A 16,777-nucleotide genomic window follows, 5' to 3' on the forward strand; every position below is an offset into this window, starting at 1 on the left:
ACTTTCTTTAATAATACTTGAGTTTCTGGAGCAAATGAGATGATCAAGTGGATAGAGCCCTATGGTGGGAATCAAAGGAAGTGGTGTGCTGTTATCTGACATACTGAAAGATTTTGGCCTCGTAGCTTTATTGCTCATCTGTTTTTCTCCTCTAAGAAGCAAATTTGCTTCTGTCAGTCAGTTTGTCAGATATAGGTGCTGCTGGACAGATTTGGAAATTGAGTTTGGATTTTAGTTTCTTCCAGCGATTCCTAAGGCCTTGGTGAACAGGTGGCAGAAGATGCTATTATTCAGAAACTGTTCTAATCAGTTCTAGAGATTTGCATAATGCAACAGAGATTTTTTTTAAAAACCCCTCAGGCTCAAGGGCATGTGCTTATCACTTCCCAGGGATCTGAAGGGAGCAATTTCTGCCTACACAGCAATGTGCAATTTGCTGGATGTATCATTGCTATATGAATTTTAGCGCTTGCTGTGGTAAAAGAGACAGCTGAATTAATGAACAAATGAGATTGGGAAAATAGAATGGTTTGAAAAGCACTGTTCCAAAAACTATAACCCAGCCTCATCAGTCCAGTTTTCCATTACATGGTTTAACAACCACGTTTTACCATTGGGAAGGATAAAATGGGAAGTGTGAAGAAGACATTCATTAATCCATTTCTTGGCTAACTCCACAGCATCCCAGCAACAGCAAGTAAGAAAGAAGAATAGATCATAAAACCTCTGTTCCTCCAACTGACCTTTGCCCAGAACAAAAGCAGACCTTGAATTTTGTTTACTTCTTAAAAAAGCAAGAATTTTTACAATGGCTGGCCATGGAATTTTGGACTGATTTTAAATATACTTATTTCTTGAGGAAACACAGAAGTTAATGGCTTAAAGATCTGATTTCACAGTTAGGGAAAATCCATACTTATTTGAGCTTTAAACTAGCATTTGTGTATAATCAGACACAACTGCTTTCTCTACATAAAATATTATCCCTTTCATTTTCCACCTAGCATTAACAAAAGCAGCAAATATGCCTGTTGCTGTGGAGATTTTGAGCTACAGACCAATCTCAGTTCTTCTACCTGACTTAACTCACGAGTTACAGTAGCTGAAGGGTTTTTCCCATGAAGCATTTTCTGATCATACGTATGTTTTATTGAGTAAACCAGTTGGAAAATCATTTGCACAGCTATGCTTTCTTATCCCGTGGGTCCAATGGCCACGTTCATCACGATTATTTAATCAGTTTCTGTGTATCTTATTTTGCAATGCCATACAAAGCCCCCACATCTTTTTGTCTCTTCCCCATATCTTGCAAGTTTTCTCTATTAGTTCCTGGTGGTTTTCCCCACTCTGCTCACAGCACATTTAACTTCTAGTGTCACTGTGCAGTTTTTAGTTTCAGACTTCAGTTCATCATTTGTTCCTAGTCCAAACAGCCTTTGCTCCTGTTACCTATGTTTACGTGCTCACGTGGATGGCATCAGTGACAGGGTACAGCAAAGCACAGAAATTAAATCTACATACAAAGTAGATATTTGTCCATAAATGGACACATTCAGATTGCTGATGTTTTCTTTTTGTCTATGCTGCTTGAGACCTCTGTTAGATTTTCTTATGTTTTAAATAATAGGTTTCTTTCATATAATTCAATTCACATTTTCACATCTTTGTATTACTGGATGTCAGTGTCCCCCACCAAAACTAGAATAATGCAGAGAAATCTGTTTGGTGCTCTACTTCCAGAGGAGCTTTAAATTATTATGTTACCAATACAGTTATAAAAACCCATGTTGTAGTACAAAGTTATTTCTCAAAATAAGCCATCAAACATCTGTATGCCATTTCAGATGTTGAAATATCAGCTTAGTGGCGTATTTTTGTAGGTGTGATAATCTGATGAGTTAGTAAAGAAAACACAGGCACAGGTAAAATCTTTTAGTAGAAGTGATATACTTGGGAAAAGTGGACAAGCTTTCCTCAAATCTGAAACAGAAGCAGCAGACTTTGCAGCTAAGTGCTAGCTTAAAGAAACTTCTAAGAATTTATAACAGTTTACATATTTTTGCAGGGTAAATGGCACAGAACAATGGCTATCTGAACCCTTTTGAATGTCTGTGTGTGCATGTGTGTGTGGGAGAGAACTTTTAATATTCACACCAGAATGGCCATTTTAATTCTGAAGCAGCTTTATTGTTCACTGGTTCCAGAGACTCTTCTTTCATTGACTGGAAGGCAGAAATGCTCAAACAACAGGTGCTGGTTAAGCTGGGGGAAATGCATAATAAAAGTCACGAGCTTCTAACAAAAAGGAAATGTCATGCCTTTTCACATTTATCTTTGCATCAGCTTCAGCATATAAGAAAACATAAAGGGAAGGGAAAAGATAAAAAAGAAAAACCAGAAGACAGCGAAGTTATTGTGGATCAGCAGACGGATCCAAGCAGAATTGCCTTTGAAATAGCCTTAGATAAGGAATGCCTTAAGGAACCTTCAGAAGCAGAACAGTTTGTCAGCAGCACCTTTACCTGTCCATGGCTAGAATCCCAAATGTAAATGAATTTTACTGTACCTTCTGTATAAGCTTCAGCTGTAACAGGGAGCAATGAGCTTTTGTTTTTCTTAAAGCATCTCCAAATGTGTGTTGTTTTCCCATGGGTGTGTGGTGTGCTAGTTTATGCCCAAAGGCACAGGGAGAGACAGTAGCTTTTTTCAGCCACAAACACTAAAAATACAACTCATCCTTTCTGAACAAAGTCTGTGTGCAGGTAACTCTTGATAGTTTGAAATATATTTGGAAATATTCTCTGTTTATGATTATGTCTGTTAAAAATTTCTGGCATTGCCTCTTAGGCATACCATTGTTTGTTTGATTATAGAAATAAAACCACCAAAATCTACATAATGTCTTTGCCATAAGCTCTTAGTTGTCTGCAACTATGAAAAAAATCACCTCTGAAATAACAAAAAAACCGTGATGTGCTCTGTGTCAGGGCCTCTCACTTGATGTCTTCAGCATTTCAGTTTAAGAAAGGAAAGGTGGATTTTGGTTTTTCCTCTAAGGACTAAGATCTGCAAATTGTGGCTTTTATGCATTGTTAATGACACATAACTTAGGCGTCCAAGAAATCTAGTGAAATTTGGAAAATCAGGTCCCCAAAAATTTGGAAGAAATGCAGTCTGTACGCTAAAAGCCATCCAAATTTTGCTTTTTGTGTGTGGAAATAGAAGTGGAAGAAAGTAGACGGCATTAAAGATAAGTAGAGGAAGTTCTAATCAACCTATCATGTAGAATCCCTTCCTGCCTGGATAGAGCACAGGAAGCCTGAGTGTCTCCTATTTGTTTTCCTACATTCATTTCTTTAAGTCTTCCAGTGCAACTAATAGGAAACATTTGAGTGTCATTCCTTCAAGCCATCTTCTGATGATGTGTGATGATAACACTGATCTCTTCTAAAATAATTTATGAATTGGATCCTTTCCCCAGGACTTGGGAAGCCTTGATTCTAGGCTCCACTCAGTTTGGGTGACTTTTCTGTCTTTTGAGAATTTAAGGGGGCTCTTTATCTCAGCAGGGTTGTGCAACAGACAGGCTTTTCTCTCCAATAATACCCTTTTTAATGTTAAAAATCAAGGAACACAAAGGTTAAGTAGCAAGACAGTGAGCACAGAAGCCTCCAGAACCAGGTAGCCCACAGAAGTGATTAAGTTTACTGACCATCCAGGACCTCAGGAATCTCCCCAGAATAATTTACATTTATTTTGATGTCTCCTTTGAAATTCATACTTTATGAACCCAAGACATATATATGCCTTGGTCTATATGATTCTATATATGATTCTATATATAATCTATATATGTTCATATATAGGATCAAAAAGTCACACATTTTGAAAAGATTTTTCTACATCTAGAGTTTTCAAGTGTCTTTTTCTTTTATGTTTGCTCTTGTGTTGTTTTTTTGTAAATGAAAAGCATGGCTTGAAAAATTGTCCAAGAGATAAAAGCCTTTTTTCTGTGCATGCAAGTGCTGCTCAACCAAAATTTAAAAGAGTATGGGGAAAACATATTTCATATGAATGCCTACACAGATAGCCAAAAGGTAAAAATTTGAACAAAACTGAAGCCAGAGTGGCTCATAATGGGTGGTGGAACTGGTGTAATGTCTGCAGAAGTGCCTCAAGCGCTGTTTAGTCAGAGCTTCTGCACTCGTAGGCATTTGGCTGACACACGTGGACTGATGAAAGGCAGCTGGGTCTGCACGCTGCTTGCAGATCAGGGTCTTTCGTTCTAAAGGAATCATAAGAAAGAAAATAGCTGTATAAACGATTGAATAGTGTACAGAAGATCAAGCCTGTCAAAGAGGTCAGGCAGGTAATCATCAAAATTAGAGATAAAAGAGACCATGATGTTACATAGTCTGCTCACCAGCCTACTAAGGAGTGTTCAGTGCAATAGAACAGAAGCTCATTCAATAGTGGGCATTGTTGAACCTCCAAAACTCTGGATCAGGCTGGCCAGACTAATTGATCAGTAATTTAAAGTTAGACTTGTTATAGCAGGGATTCTATGCTATAGTGAATAACCACTTCAGAGACAGACAAAACCAATAAGGGCTGTTTGTCACCCAAAACATAAGGATTCTCTTCTCCCATTAGCAGTTTACCATGATTAAAGCCATTACATTTAAAAAAGAAAAGCAGGGAATGTTTCATCACAAGCATGTAAAGCTACCTGTTACATGGTAGTTTTTGGGCAAATAGACTGAAGGAAATAATTACCAGAAATTTGGAATACATAGCATGTACTGTTTCAACAGTCAGGGAAAAATAAGGTGTCTTAGCCATCTTGCTTCCTTGCCCAGTATTGTTACTATGCAGTATTAGAAAGAGTTTTCCCCCTATACCATTAGGTGTAATAAATTGTTTTATGGGAGCACTGCATGGCTGCAATTAGCCAGTGGTGGGAAAGGGATAAGTATGTGAGGTGGACCAGTAGTGTGTTCTGCTCTGGCAAAAGCAGCAGCACATTTTCACATGGGCTCGGGTGCCTTATTTCCAATAACTGAATTATTTATTAACAGTGCTCTCATCTTTTTAAAAGAGTTTTTTTCTTGAATAGGAATTATTTCCTTTAACTATCCCTCTGAAAAACACAGAGGCTGGGAGAAATGAGAGCTAGAGAAACCATTCAGTGAATGAGACCAGGTATTCTTTTCTCTGTATTTAGCTTTACTTCTTATAGCCACTCTTCTCTGAACTACTGGAATTTTTAAATAATTCTGATGTGCCTGCAGTGTGTTTTGAATTATCAGTACCTTTCCTCTATCTAGAAAATCATCATTTGGGTGCAATCTTTTTATAGTCACTTGAAAATTTCATCTTTTCTACTGAGCAGGGAACTGAACAAAAATCAAAGTAAAGTTTCTTATAGGGCAAAAGTCAGTAAAGGCTTGATTGAGGCTATTTAAATTGCAGCTTTAAAGATATTAATCAATCTTTTGGAGAAAAAAAATAACAGTAACATCAGTGGTGTCACAAACTTTCTGAATTTTTTTCTTTTGCATTGCAAGTTGTTTTGTTTTCTGCTGAAATACATAAATTATTTTGGAGGAAAAGGGATTGTTCCCATGTTTTGGGATTTGAAATGTCAGTCAATAACCTGAAAATTTCTCTCAATCCATTTCATTTCTTCTTGAGGGTGGCTGTTAGTGTTTAGTTTCTAAGTTGTTTTAAGACTGAAACAAATGTAAAGAAAATCACAACTTTTGGTCAAACTCTATTTTTTCCTGGCTCAGTATTGTCAGACTCCTGCTTTGCTTTTTTGGGCAATATCAAAAACTGGCAATCTTTCCCAGGAGAGAAGAGCATCCCCTAGAGATGCATAGCCTCAGATTCAGACACTTTTGCATCAGCAAAAATTCAGAAAGTTTTCTGGAAAGACAAAGCTGAAGTGCAAGTTTATAAAGTGAAATTTTGGAATAGAGCAGTGAGGGGTGCACATCCTCCTAGCAGCTTTCTCCTAAGTCTGTGATTTCCACTTGGACCTCCCTAGAAACACAGCACTTGTCCTGCCTGCAGATTGTAGTGAAGGGACACTCTCAGCCTCTCCCTGCCTACAGAACACTGTGAACTGCTCTCCTCCACAGTAATTACAGCTACTTGAGCACAAACAGCTTCTCTATTCTTACAGCTTGCACTACAAGAACACCTAATGGCCAAACACAAGATCCAAGTCCTGCAGTTTCACATGCCTCACATGCACACAAGGAGGAGTCCATGTCTTGAAAAGCCTGCAGAATAAATAGAGAAAACTGATTGAAATTGTTGGAAGATGCAGGATAGGTCTGGTTTTCAACAAGCTGTGCCAGGCACAGGGTATGCACACTCTTCAAATGCATTCAAGAGCATGAGGCGGATGCCAAATGAGAGTCTGACGCATAAGGATCAGATCAGACAGGTCTGAAGAGTTCTTCCCCAGGTTACAGAGTGTGGAGCTACTCTCAGAGTAAGCCAGAAAGGATTAGCTATCAACCTGGGTGCAGACATCCAGCCTCCATGAGGGATATATAGCACCTCAGCCATAGAGGTGCTGCAGGCTGCACATGGCAGCACAGCACTGAGTACAAGTGCTAGCAGGGGTGCAGCCCCTTGAGCACAGCACAATGCTCTGCTTCTGGTGTCTGGAACACATGTACTGAGTCTCAGCATCATCCCAGAGCAGCCATCCTGCTTCCCCTTCTGCAGGGGACTTAAATTTTCCACTCTCTTCAACGCCAGATCCCCAGGGCTAGCTCACAGTGTGATGAAAATAACCTTTCTTCTTAATCAGATCCCTTTAAAAGTTCATCTAAGAGTGTTTTAGCACAAATTGCCTTGATCTCTTTGTCAGCTGAAGAAATAAAGTGATCTTCTGAACCATGACTCTTAGATGTTGCAGGGAGGGCTGTTTGCTTTCTTTGAAATTATGCACTGCAAAAAAAGTCCTCCAAAAATAAAGGATCTTGGCTAGAATATAAGAATTGACAGTGATTGGAAAACAGCTCCCACACAACTTTAAGGATGCAAGCCTCCAATCCTCATGGGGATAAAGACTGGGATTGTGAGGAGACCACCCCAGTAAGAGACTGACCAAGTTAAATTCAAAGTCAACAGTAATCTCAACAGTAACTGGAACAGATACAATCTCTTTATTCAGACAACATTCCTGACACCCCAAATTTCCTCCCCAGAACACTTATGCATAGACAGGTGGGGTCTCACTGCGGTACACCTTTATTACCCGTTTGCCAGACTCCTGAGACCTGCAGCTGTTATGTTTTTTCTTTGGACTGTACTTATTCAGGCAGACTATATTTTTTCCCAAGAGAAGCATAAATATCCTTGCATCAGAGTTCTCCTTCCTGAAACTTTTATCTCCAGCTGCCTGTGTGTATAATCCCCAATTCCATTGCTACTGTACAGCACCTTTGTCTATAAGCTCAGGAGGGAAGTGTCAAGTCTGCACATATGATGGGGCAATTACGGATTTGTATTATGTAGCAACCCAAACTGTCACTGCCAAAAGCATCTCAGTGAGATTGCCTTACCTTCAGGCAAATTCCAGACATTAAGCCCAGGGTTCATGACACTTTCACTTACGCACAACTAAGGATCATCAAGGCTCCCTGTATAGCCAATGAAGAGAAATGAGACATTCCAACTCAAACTGGAGACGAAAAAGCCTCTGGAAGATAAAGGCTTTATTTCCCGTGACTGTAGGGAGATACTATATTGACTATGCTGCACAATGTCACATTATCCTTCTGTTTCCCCAAGCAAGTCCTGGATTTCTCTTAGCAACTGCAATCTTCACTCATTCAGGAAATGCTTATTTGTGATTGTCTAGTTAATATTTTCTTCTTAACAGCATAGTTTGCCTCATCATGTACTGTTTTACACATATGTGTTAGAACCCATCCCCCGGGCCAGGAGAGTTGCAGATTGTATCACTGATCATGAGCTGAACCTGTGGATTTTTCAGTGCTTTAGCTTAGGATGAATTCGTTTTGCTGTCTTGTAGGTGGACTCTAACATCATATGATTTTGGTTGGTTTCTAGCACTCCATAATTTTGTCTCCTCTGGCATTACTTTAAAGTTAATTTTAAAAAATTACTGCCAACATCTCTGCAAGACATTTCTGTAAATTTTATTTGCTAGGGCAGGTGAAAAAGCCTTGCAGTGGCCCATGTATAATAGCTCTTTCCTGCTGGGGTAGCATGAACAAGTTCTTTACCTTAACCAAGCCTATCAGGAAGAGTTCTGCAAAGGCTAGTGTAAACCATTCTGTTAGCACTAAGCTTAGAGAAAGCAATTTCTATAAAACCTACAGTTTGGTGATCAAATACAGGAAAATGGACCTTTTAGGAGATTTGCATGTAATCATTTGCAGAGAACTTCATACTTTATACTGGGTGTTTGGATCAGATAGAGCATTAATGTCAGACTGAGAGAGGCCACTTCACAGGCAGCTCATCAGACTGCCTACTGATTACATTATTCTTTTACAAGTTGGGTTTGAGTAAAGCTGCAGAAGCTTTTGTAATGCTGAGCCATAACTAGGGGGTCACATTTTGCTTAAAACTTTAGATGATGTGAATTTCTTGCATAAATATTTCACAAGGCATGATATAAATATTCTGCGGTGATTCGGATTGTTTATACCGTCTGTATCAGAATAAAGTCTCTCTTTCTTGATCCTTCTTTGATTTTCTAAAAGATACATGAGATCTCCCACATATTTGGAAATTACATTACCTGTTTGTGCTTTTAAATAGCAGTATGATTTGAGCCTTGGAGATGGATGCCATAGAAAATAGTGTAGCTAACTTACACAATCTGTTTCTACTGTTGTGCCTACAAATGAGCAAGCTGAGTATCCGGCTCAGGCAATTGCCCGTGTAATTTTCTGAAAAGCTGTGGTATTATTTTCTTCTGTTGGCAAAAAATTCTAAGTGTGGCTGTGCTGCTCCAGAGCACCCCAGGCCCTGGAGGAACTGCACTTCAGAAGGGAACAATTTTCTCCCTGCTCCTCTCCATCTTGCTCAATCAATAATTGTTTTCTGCTGTTTTGGGTCAGGTTAGTAACCTCAGGAGCATGGGGAAAGGAGATCTGAAGTCTGCCTTGTTTCTGGTCCCTTTCTGCCTTCCTCTTACTATGGGGAATAATTACATAAGACCCAAACACTCGCTTCCAGATCTGTGCTGGGACAGAGGCAGGTAACAGGCATTCAGCTGTGATGCCTTTATGTATCCCAGCATTTCATTCCTCACCAAGCTGCTGCCAGTCTAGAGGTTTGTTGCCCAGAGGAGGGTCTACCCAAGGTTTGCTCTGTACAAACAAAAATGTTTCCAAGCCCTGCTGACAGTGGCATTTTGACTTCCTCCATAGAAAATGCACTATCCTGGTAAATGGTTAAAGAAAATCATTGCCTATCTTCACAGCATAGTGGCAGGAAAAAACACAATTTTGAAGAGTAGCACAAATCACCCACAAGGCAGGTGAAGAATGTAACATGTTCTTCATACTCCACTTCAGCCCAGGTGAATCTATTCATTCCTTCTTAACCTCACATGGCCCTTTTCCCCTCAGTATGCCAGTCTTCATACAGGGCATATGATTAGTTCTCATTTTCTAGGCACAGCTACTCATTTCTTAATTTTAGTGACATGGCAACTGCCCAGGTTTTTCTTGTTAAGATGATATTCATTTGTCCCCTTTGTTTCATTCATTTTACCCTCTGGCTTTAAAGCTATAAATCAAATACACAAAATTAAATTTAGTAAAATAAACATTAGTGCAGGTGGAAATTCAGGAAATATAAATAACTAAGAGTAGTTTTCCAAGACTGCTTTTTTAATCAATTCTAAACACAAGATATATATTGCCTGTTGAACTAAGAATGTTGTGACCACCTATTGTTAAAGAGCAGCAATAAATCTGCACAACAATTCCTTACTCCTATGATTCACTAACACATTTTGCCAGACAGCTAGTTCAGCTTGCTCTTTTTCCAGAGGTGTATTATGCTCTCCACTGGAAAGGCTTGATATGCTGCCATGAATGCTGTTTGTCCCTTAGGAAAATTCCTTTTTTCTCCATTTCTGAAGGAGTGAGGCTCCTGGATGCTAGTCTTCTAGCATGTGATAATCAGGGCTCATCTTCATATAGATTCCTCTTCACCATGAAAAGCAAAGTGGCAGATATTCTCCCACTCTCTTCCTCAATCCATCAGGATCTGTGATGCCATGAAATACCAGTGGAGCAAATCACTGCCTTTTATATTTTTCAGGGAGCCAAACACTGCTGTGCAGGCAGGGCGCTGTCCTTTCCACTTCGTCCTACATGTCAGCAATCCAGGGATGTCCTGGTGCCCACCCTGCTTGCTACTTTGCAAGGATAGCTCTCACACAGGATCTCAGTTCTGCAGGACTGCTTCATGCTTGTGGGGTTTTAATCAATCAGATACACTGTGAGATGAAACTACCTGAGTTTTAGACTCAATTATTCATTTATTTCCTTCATCATACAGAGGTACCTAACAGTTATTTAGGCAGATCATGTTTTTTTCCAGCACAAGACTAACTACAAATTAATATTAATCAATAAGATTTCATGTCAATGTCAGTACAGATCACTCAAAACTTCTGATTAAAGTGAGGGGAAGACATAAAAAAAAGTTAAAAGAAGTTCATCTGTTTACACTCTCTTGCTTTTGACAGGATAATAAACTCAGCCAGCACACTACAGAATACACTCTGCTATCATTTACACAGCCTTTCTGTCAACCCACAAAGCAAAGCCTCATTTTAAAGGCCAGAGCTGTACCGTGATGTCTTTTGTTTGTAGTGATGCTTAACTTCACTGGTCCACCAGTCCTAACCTTGGTTAGAGACTTTCCTATTTTAAGATGGCACAAAGTCAATGTCAGTCATAGGACTTAATGCAAATGTTCTTATGTGAGAATTACTGCAGTTGTTGTACTGAGGTATATTGCAATCACAGTACTTCTGCCCATGACTGCTATTCCTTTATGGTGGGAATTCTTCAAATTTAAAATATTTTGAGTGTGACAAATAGCCTTTTAGACTGTTTCAGTGGCTAGAGATACAACGTGCAGGTACAGGAAATGAAAGAATTTTGAACTGAATTATTACACATCTCTGTGCCTCAGTTTCCTGATCTGTCGGAAATGAAAGTATGTTCTCCAGAATGGTTTGGGCTCTAAGGGACTTTAGAGGTCATCTAGTTCCACACCCCCTGCCCTGGGCAGGGACACCTTCCCCTGGAACAGGTTGCTCAAAATTCTGTCCAGCCTGGCCTTGAACACTACCAGGCATGGAGCACCCACAGCTTCTCTGGGCTACCTGTGCTAGTGCCTCACCACCTTCACAGGGAAAAATTTCTCCCTAGTATCTAATCTAAATCTCTTCTCTTTTAGTTTAAGACTCTTCTTTCTTTCACGTCCTATCTGCCTGTGTAAAAAGTCAGCCTCCCTCTTTTTTACAAGTTTCCTTTAAGTACTGGAAGGCTTCTAGAAGATCTCCGCGCAGTCTTCTTTTCTCCCTGCTTAACAACTCCAACTCTCTCAGCCTGTCTTCACAGCAGAAGTGTTCCAGCCCTCTGACCATTGTATCAGCCAATCTGATAACAGATCCTAACAGATCTGATAGCAGTATTTCAAAGTTTACGTACCCACTGCTTGTAAAGCCCTTAAAGGTTCTTGGATGAAGCTAGATAGAAGATGTTACCAGGTGAAAAAAAGCTGATATTACTTATTTATTGATCACAGATAATACCATTCTGGGTATATTGAACACTATTAAATCCTGTTGCCTTGTCATTTCAGCTGTGTGAGAAGGCAGCCTTTGTATATATCCACTCTTTTTCACCTCTTTTGGGACAAATTATAAACATATGAGTATAATCCACTGAATACAGTCCATGAAACAATTTACTGACCTTCTTTAGAAGTATCTCTGTGAATGTTCTGTATTTCTGGCAGCCCTTCTATTCACACTAGCATGAATACACCCGTTTTAAATCAGCTCTTGATCTCTGAATGCCAAATCCTGTGAGAGATAAAGTAATTCTTAAATATTACAGCCAAATGTGCAGCATAAAATGAAGGCGTGTTTATTGTTTGTCTTACTTTCCCCTAACTATTTAGGGTCTGCTCAGCTTGTCTCTTCCCTAAATTTAAAGCAGTTGCCTGGATATTACAGAGTTCCTCAGTTAAGCTGAGAAACAGATTCTGTGTACTAACCTATTTCCAAAGTTTGTGTTTCCTAAGTACTTTCATAAATCTACCAGACACTGCAACATATCTCACCCTGATTTTTATTTTTTTTTTAAATTTTAATCTGAAATACTGGCACATAGATAAAATAGAAGGTTCTGTTCTGTTTTCCTCTGAATATGTGCTAGTATCACATCATTCATACAGAGACATTCAACAACTATTATTCCTGCCTCAAGTCCAAAGAACATAATTTTGACTGTTCACTGTGAGCGGATATATAAGATTGTTACAAATTGATGCCAAGGGGCCCATACTTGGAATCCGTTTTGTTTTTCTTTAAGTTCCAAATTGCAAGAGTGTGCATAATGAATGTGTTATCTAGTCCTTCTGTTTTGTATTTTTGAAGGAGAAACAGCACATTCTGCAAAGTAACTTGTCCTACTTGTTCAGGTTCCATGGCAACCCAGTATTGCTGCAAATTCATTTTGCTCTAATCAATTAGAAATTTTGCTCTGGCAGCTGGAATGAAAGTTTACAGGCCAAATCCTGCTTGTTTTACTTGGACCTGAAGTTGCAGTAAATTCAGTGAGATACTTGTCTGAGAAAGGAACAAACTTATAGCTTTCGTCTCTGTCTTGGTTTAATTTTTGTGAAAAGGTCAGATTTAATTCTTGGTTTTCTGTCCAAGCAGGAAAAAAAAGGAGACAATTCTCTTAAAGGATCCACAATTTAACACATGCTTGCCCTACAGCCTTGTTGACTTGTTAAAAAGGAAGGTATCGCGTTGTTTCCCGTGCATTTTAATTGGATGTTGTCAGCAGAGCTGCCTAGTGCACACCTTCCACCCAGCAGCTGGCAAAATCTCCTGTTGAATCCAGTCCATCATTTATGCCCAAAAGGCGATTTTCCAGGGAGCACAGTGGAATGTGCCGGTGCCCTTCGCAGCAGCACAGCCCTGAGTGGTTAGTATGCACAATTCCTAGGGAATCTTCCTTTGTAAAGGTCAGCTCATGCACTGCTGGAAGTGCACGTAACGACCGTGAAAGCCCACGGGATCTTCTCATGCGCGGTCTGCAATGGTGTAGTTGATTAAAACCCAAAGTTGCCGTTAAAAAGGTTTTGGCTTTTTTTTTTTTATTTTATTTTTTATTATTATTATTTTCTTTTAATTTATCCCTGCCAAAACTGCAGCAGTGGGAGATGGGGAAAGCTCCTACCAAAAAAAGTCCCAACAACTTCTGCCATGTTGAAATGGCAGAAACTCTCTGATGTGGACTGACAAAAGCACTGACATTTTGCTTTTACGGTTACAATTCCAAATTCAGCTCATTCTGCTCCTGCTCTTTATGTCCAGACTACAGAATTCATGTATAGTTATGCCAAGCATGCTGTCTAAACACGGGGAGCTTTGGGGCTCTTCTGTAATTGTCCATACTTTTTTTTTTTGGTCGGGTAGCTACACTATTAAACTCCCTTTTATGTATTTCATTGGTCTTTGTGTAAATGAATCAAAGGCTTGAAATAATTTTTAGTCTAGATTTTCTTCCTCAATAGCTGGAAAAATATGTCCTCTCCTTACAAAGTACACCGAAGGAATGTATGGGTCTATAGGAAGACATTGATTTAACACTTCTTTTTCATTTCAGTCATCATCACACTAAAATTCAGCCTCTGACTACACAGGATTAGAAATACATGTCAGCCTGTTTTGTAATGAAAGCATAGCAAATCAAAGTCCTGATTTAAACTTTGTTACATGTCAGGGCTCATCAAATCTCTATTGCCACAAAGAGGATGACGCAGAGTAGACTTTGCTTCTTCAAAAGCAGATCAGAATTAGAGATGAATCTCAGTTTTCATGTCAGGGACTGTGACAAGGAAGGCAGTGCTCATCCACTTGCACGTGCTCCTTTTTCTTCCTGTCTGTCTCCAGCTCCTACCAGTAGTTAGCACAATGGGAAGGTTACAGCCTTGGCACCATAAAAAGGGTCAAGGAGTGTGAAGTGGGTTGCAGATTCCTTAAAAGCTGCATTCCTAAAGGAGGAACTTCTCTGTCTGGAGAGTTGTCAGAAAGAAGGGGATCCAGACAACCCCACTGCTGATCATAACAAAACACACAGGGCTCAATTTCGGCTCTCGGTCTGCATGCTGCACAGGCTGCTGTTCACACATAGGCTCTCAACCAACGCTGGCTTTTCTCCCTCAGGCAACAAGTGTCTCTAAGCACAGGTACAGTCCTGTATTCTTCCCGGATCCCAGGGTTTGCCTCTGATGCCACAATTGCTTCTCTGAGTATAACTAGCAGTTTATAAGACTGGCATATGCCAAGGAGGTGACATCCAAAGGTTTATGATGAGGAAAAACTTATGACCAAGGTGGAAGAAAATATAGCAGAACCAGCTCTGGGGGATTTAAATGTTAAACCCACTTTATTGTTTTGGTTTGTGTCCTTTCCTGTTGTGTTTATCAAGAAATATTGTACAGCTATGTTGTGAGCTATGCTATGTTCAAAATGTGTTTTTTCAGAAACAGATGATTTTTTTAAGTTTGCTGGTTTTCTTGTGCTGACTGTTCTTTCATTTTGATGGATTTTGCATGATAACATATCAGTATTTGTGAAAATGTGGGAGATTAATCATGATGACTTTCAGATCAAATGTAGCAAGGGGAAAAGCTCATGTTTAAATGCATTGTCCTGTATTATATGTCTGTGTTCATATTCCCCCTGTTTTTATTGATGTACTGCACATGTCCGACCTCCACATTTGCCTGCTAGATTTTTTTGCCAGTCTGGCACTTCTGACTTCTCAGTTTTGTTTAAAAATATGATTGGAATAAGACCCTGGTAACCATTAATTGCTTACAGTATGCTTTTCCAATTGGATCTACTTAACCTACACGTACCTGATTCAATTTCCTTGCAGTCAGCAGAAGCTCTTCCTCAGTCAGACACAGCTCTATGTAAAATATAATCTTAGAACCCGGTTTGTTGTGTTTCTCATCATTTAATCAACGCAATGACGCCGGTCTGAGCTACGCTTCTGCCCTGCTATCAGTGTGGTGGTTTGCTAAGTTGCTTCTACCCCACACAGAGGTGTCCGCACCTTTCCTCCACCTCTTGCCTGCATGGTGGAGGTCTTGCGTTGTTTGCTCTATAAACTAGAGGGAAGGGAATTGTTAAGCCAATCCCCAAAAGGACTTTACACTTTTCACATGGAAACTGAAATAATTCACCTCCCAATACGTCGGGCAAAGCTTTCCCGTTAGTAAGAGGGAGCGCGGCCGCATCAGTGAGTACGACAGTGAGCGCCCATGTCGTGGGAACAAAGCGCAACTCGCACCAGCGGCTCTCGCCAATGTTAAAAATCTTTTAAAAAACCCCAACCAAACAGAAAACACACAACAAAAAACCTGAGGGATGCGAGTTCTAGAGGATGGATATTAGGAGGATAGGAGTTTTAAAGGACAGTAACAGCCCGAGGGGCAGCAGGTAATGGGGTCAGATACGTGCAGCCGGCCGCCCCTCAGGCAGGGCTGCCCCGCTGAGGCAGGCGGCGGGGTGGGGGGGGGCGTCCCTCCTGCCCCGGCTCGACTTTTATTGTCTTTCTGTCCGTGCTTTGCCGTGGTTTTTTTGTTCATTTTATTTCTTTCTGTGTTTTTTTTTCCCCCTCCCTCCCTTCTCTGTGTGTGTGTGTGTCTGTGGCCCGCAGGTCCCCCCCAGCCCTGTTCGTCCGCCTCCTCCACCCCCCGCTCGCAGTCCCCCTCCCCTCTCCCCTCGCCGCCGGCCAATGAGGGCCCGGGGCGGTCGCTGGGCGACGGCGCGGCCCGGGCGGCCGCGGGCTCGGACTCTGAGGAAGAGTTTGTCCCTCAGTCATTCTTAGTTCAAAGTGGCTCTGGAAACCTCTGTGTCGCCGCCAACGGTGAGTGACTCTCTCGCTCTCTCTTTCTTTCTCTCTCTGTGCCTACTTTTTCATGCCCGTCTTGACAGCTGTGCGCGGGGATGGATGTAGGTTGGTCGGGGCAGCGGGTGCGCTTTTCGGGTTGGTTTGGGGGTTTTATTTAAAAGTGTGAGGTCGCCGGGCAAAGGTTGGGAAGTGGAGCTGTGGGCAGGTCCGTGCTGGGTGCCGTGCGCTCTCGGGGAGGCGGCGGTGCGGGCCCGGGCAGCGCTCACAGAGCCGGCCTGCGTGGCTTGGGGGCTCCCTTTTGCGGGGCTGGAATTTCGGGGTGGTTTGGCTTTTTCATTTTATTAACTCCTGGCTGTAAGATTGGCCAAAGAGTCTCCCCCCTTCCCTGTGAGGGTGGCAAGGTGCAGCCTGGGGGTTGGCGGAGCCGGAGCTTGCGAGGTACCTGTCACCCAAGGACAGCGTGGATGGAGGATGACGAATACGAAGGATTCCTTTGATAGCTGTGACAGTGGCGTTGCCACCATCCCAGAGGAGCGTGTGTGTGCCCAGTCTCGGTCCGTGGCGCTGAGATATGCCCTCACGGGAAGTATTTGAGG

General features: G+C 41.1%; 1 protein-coding gene and 1 long non-coding RNA gene across 6 annotated transcripts in view; one reads left to right on the top strand and one right to left on the bottom strand.

The window, feature by feature from the left end:
• The window catches only part of TENM4 (teneurin transmembrane protein 4), a 1,355,518-nt gene that overhangs the window by 1,084,643 nt on the left and 254,098 nt on the right, over window positions 1-16,777 (top strand). Inside the window, exon 12 of one of the 5 annotated variants that reach the window (XM_086882312.1) lies at window positions 15,987-16,196. The exons of the other annotated variants lie outside the window; for them this stretch is intronic. Coding sequence (XP_086738438.1) covers window positions 15,987-16,196 — 210 coding nt within the window. The remainder of the gene's footprint in view (window positions 1-15,986; window positions 16,197-16,777) is intronic. 5 annotated transcript variants of the gene reach the window in all.
• LOC147654293 (uncharacterized) lies at window positions 1,929-16,044 on the bottom strand. Its single transcript, XR_015284888.1, has 3 exons — window positions 15,181-16,044; window positions 11,997-12,106; window positions 1,929-4,285 (listed from the first exon to the last, which is right to left on the bottom strand). It is a non-coding gene; the product is annotated as an uncharacterized LOC147654293 (long non-coding RNA).

The sequence above is a fragment of the Cyanistes caeruleus genome, chromosome 3 (genome assembly GCF_971803275.1).
Source record: "Cyanistes caeruleus chromosome 3, bCyaCae1.hap1.1, whole genome shotgun sequence".
NCBI lineage: Eukaryota > Metazoa > Chordata > Aves > Passeriformes > Paridae > Cyanistes > Cyanistes caeruleus.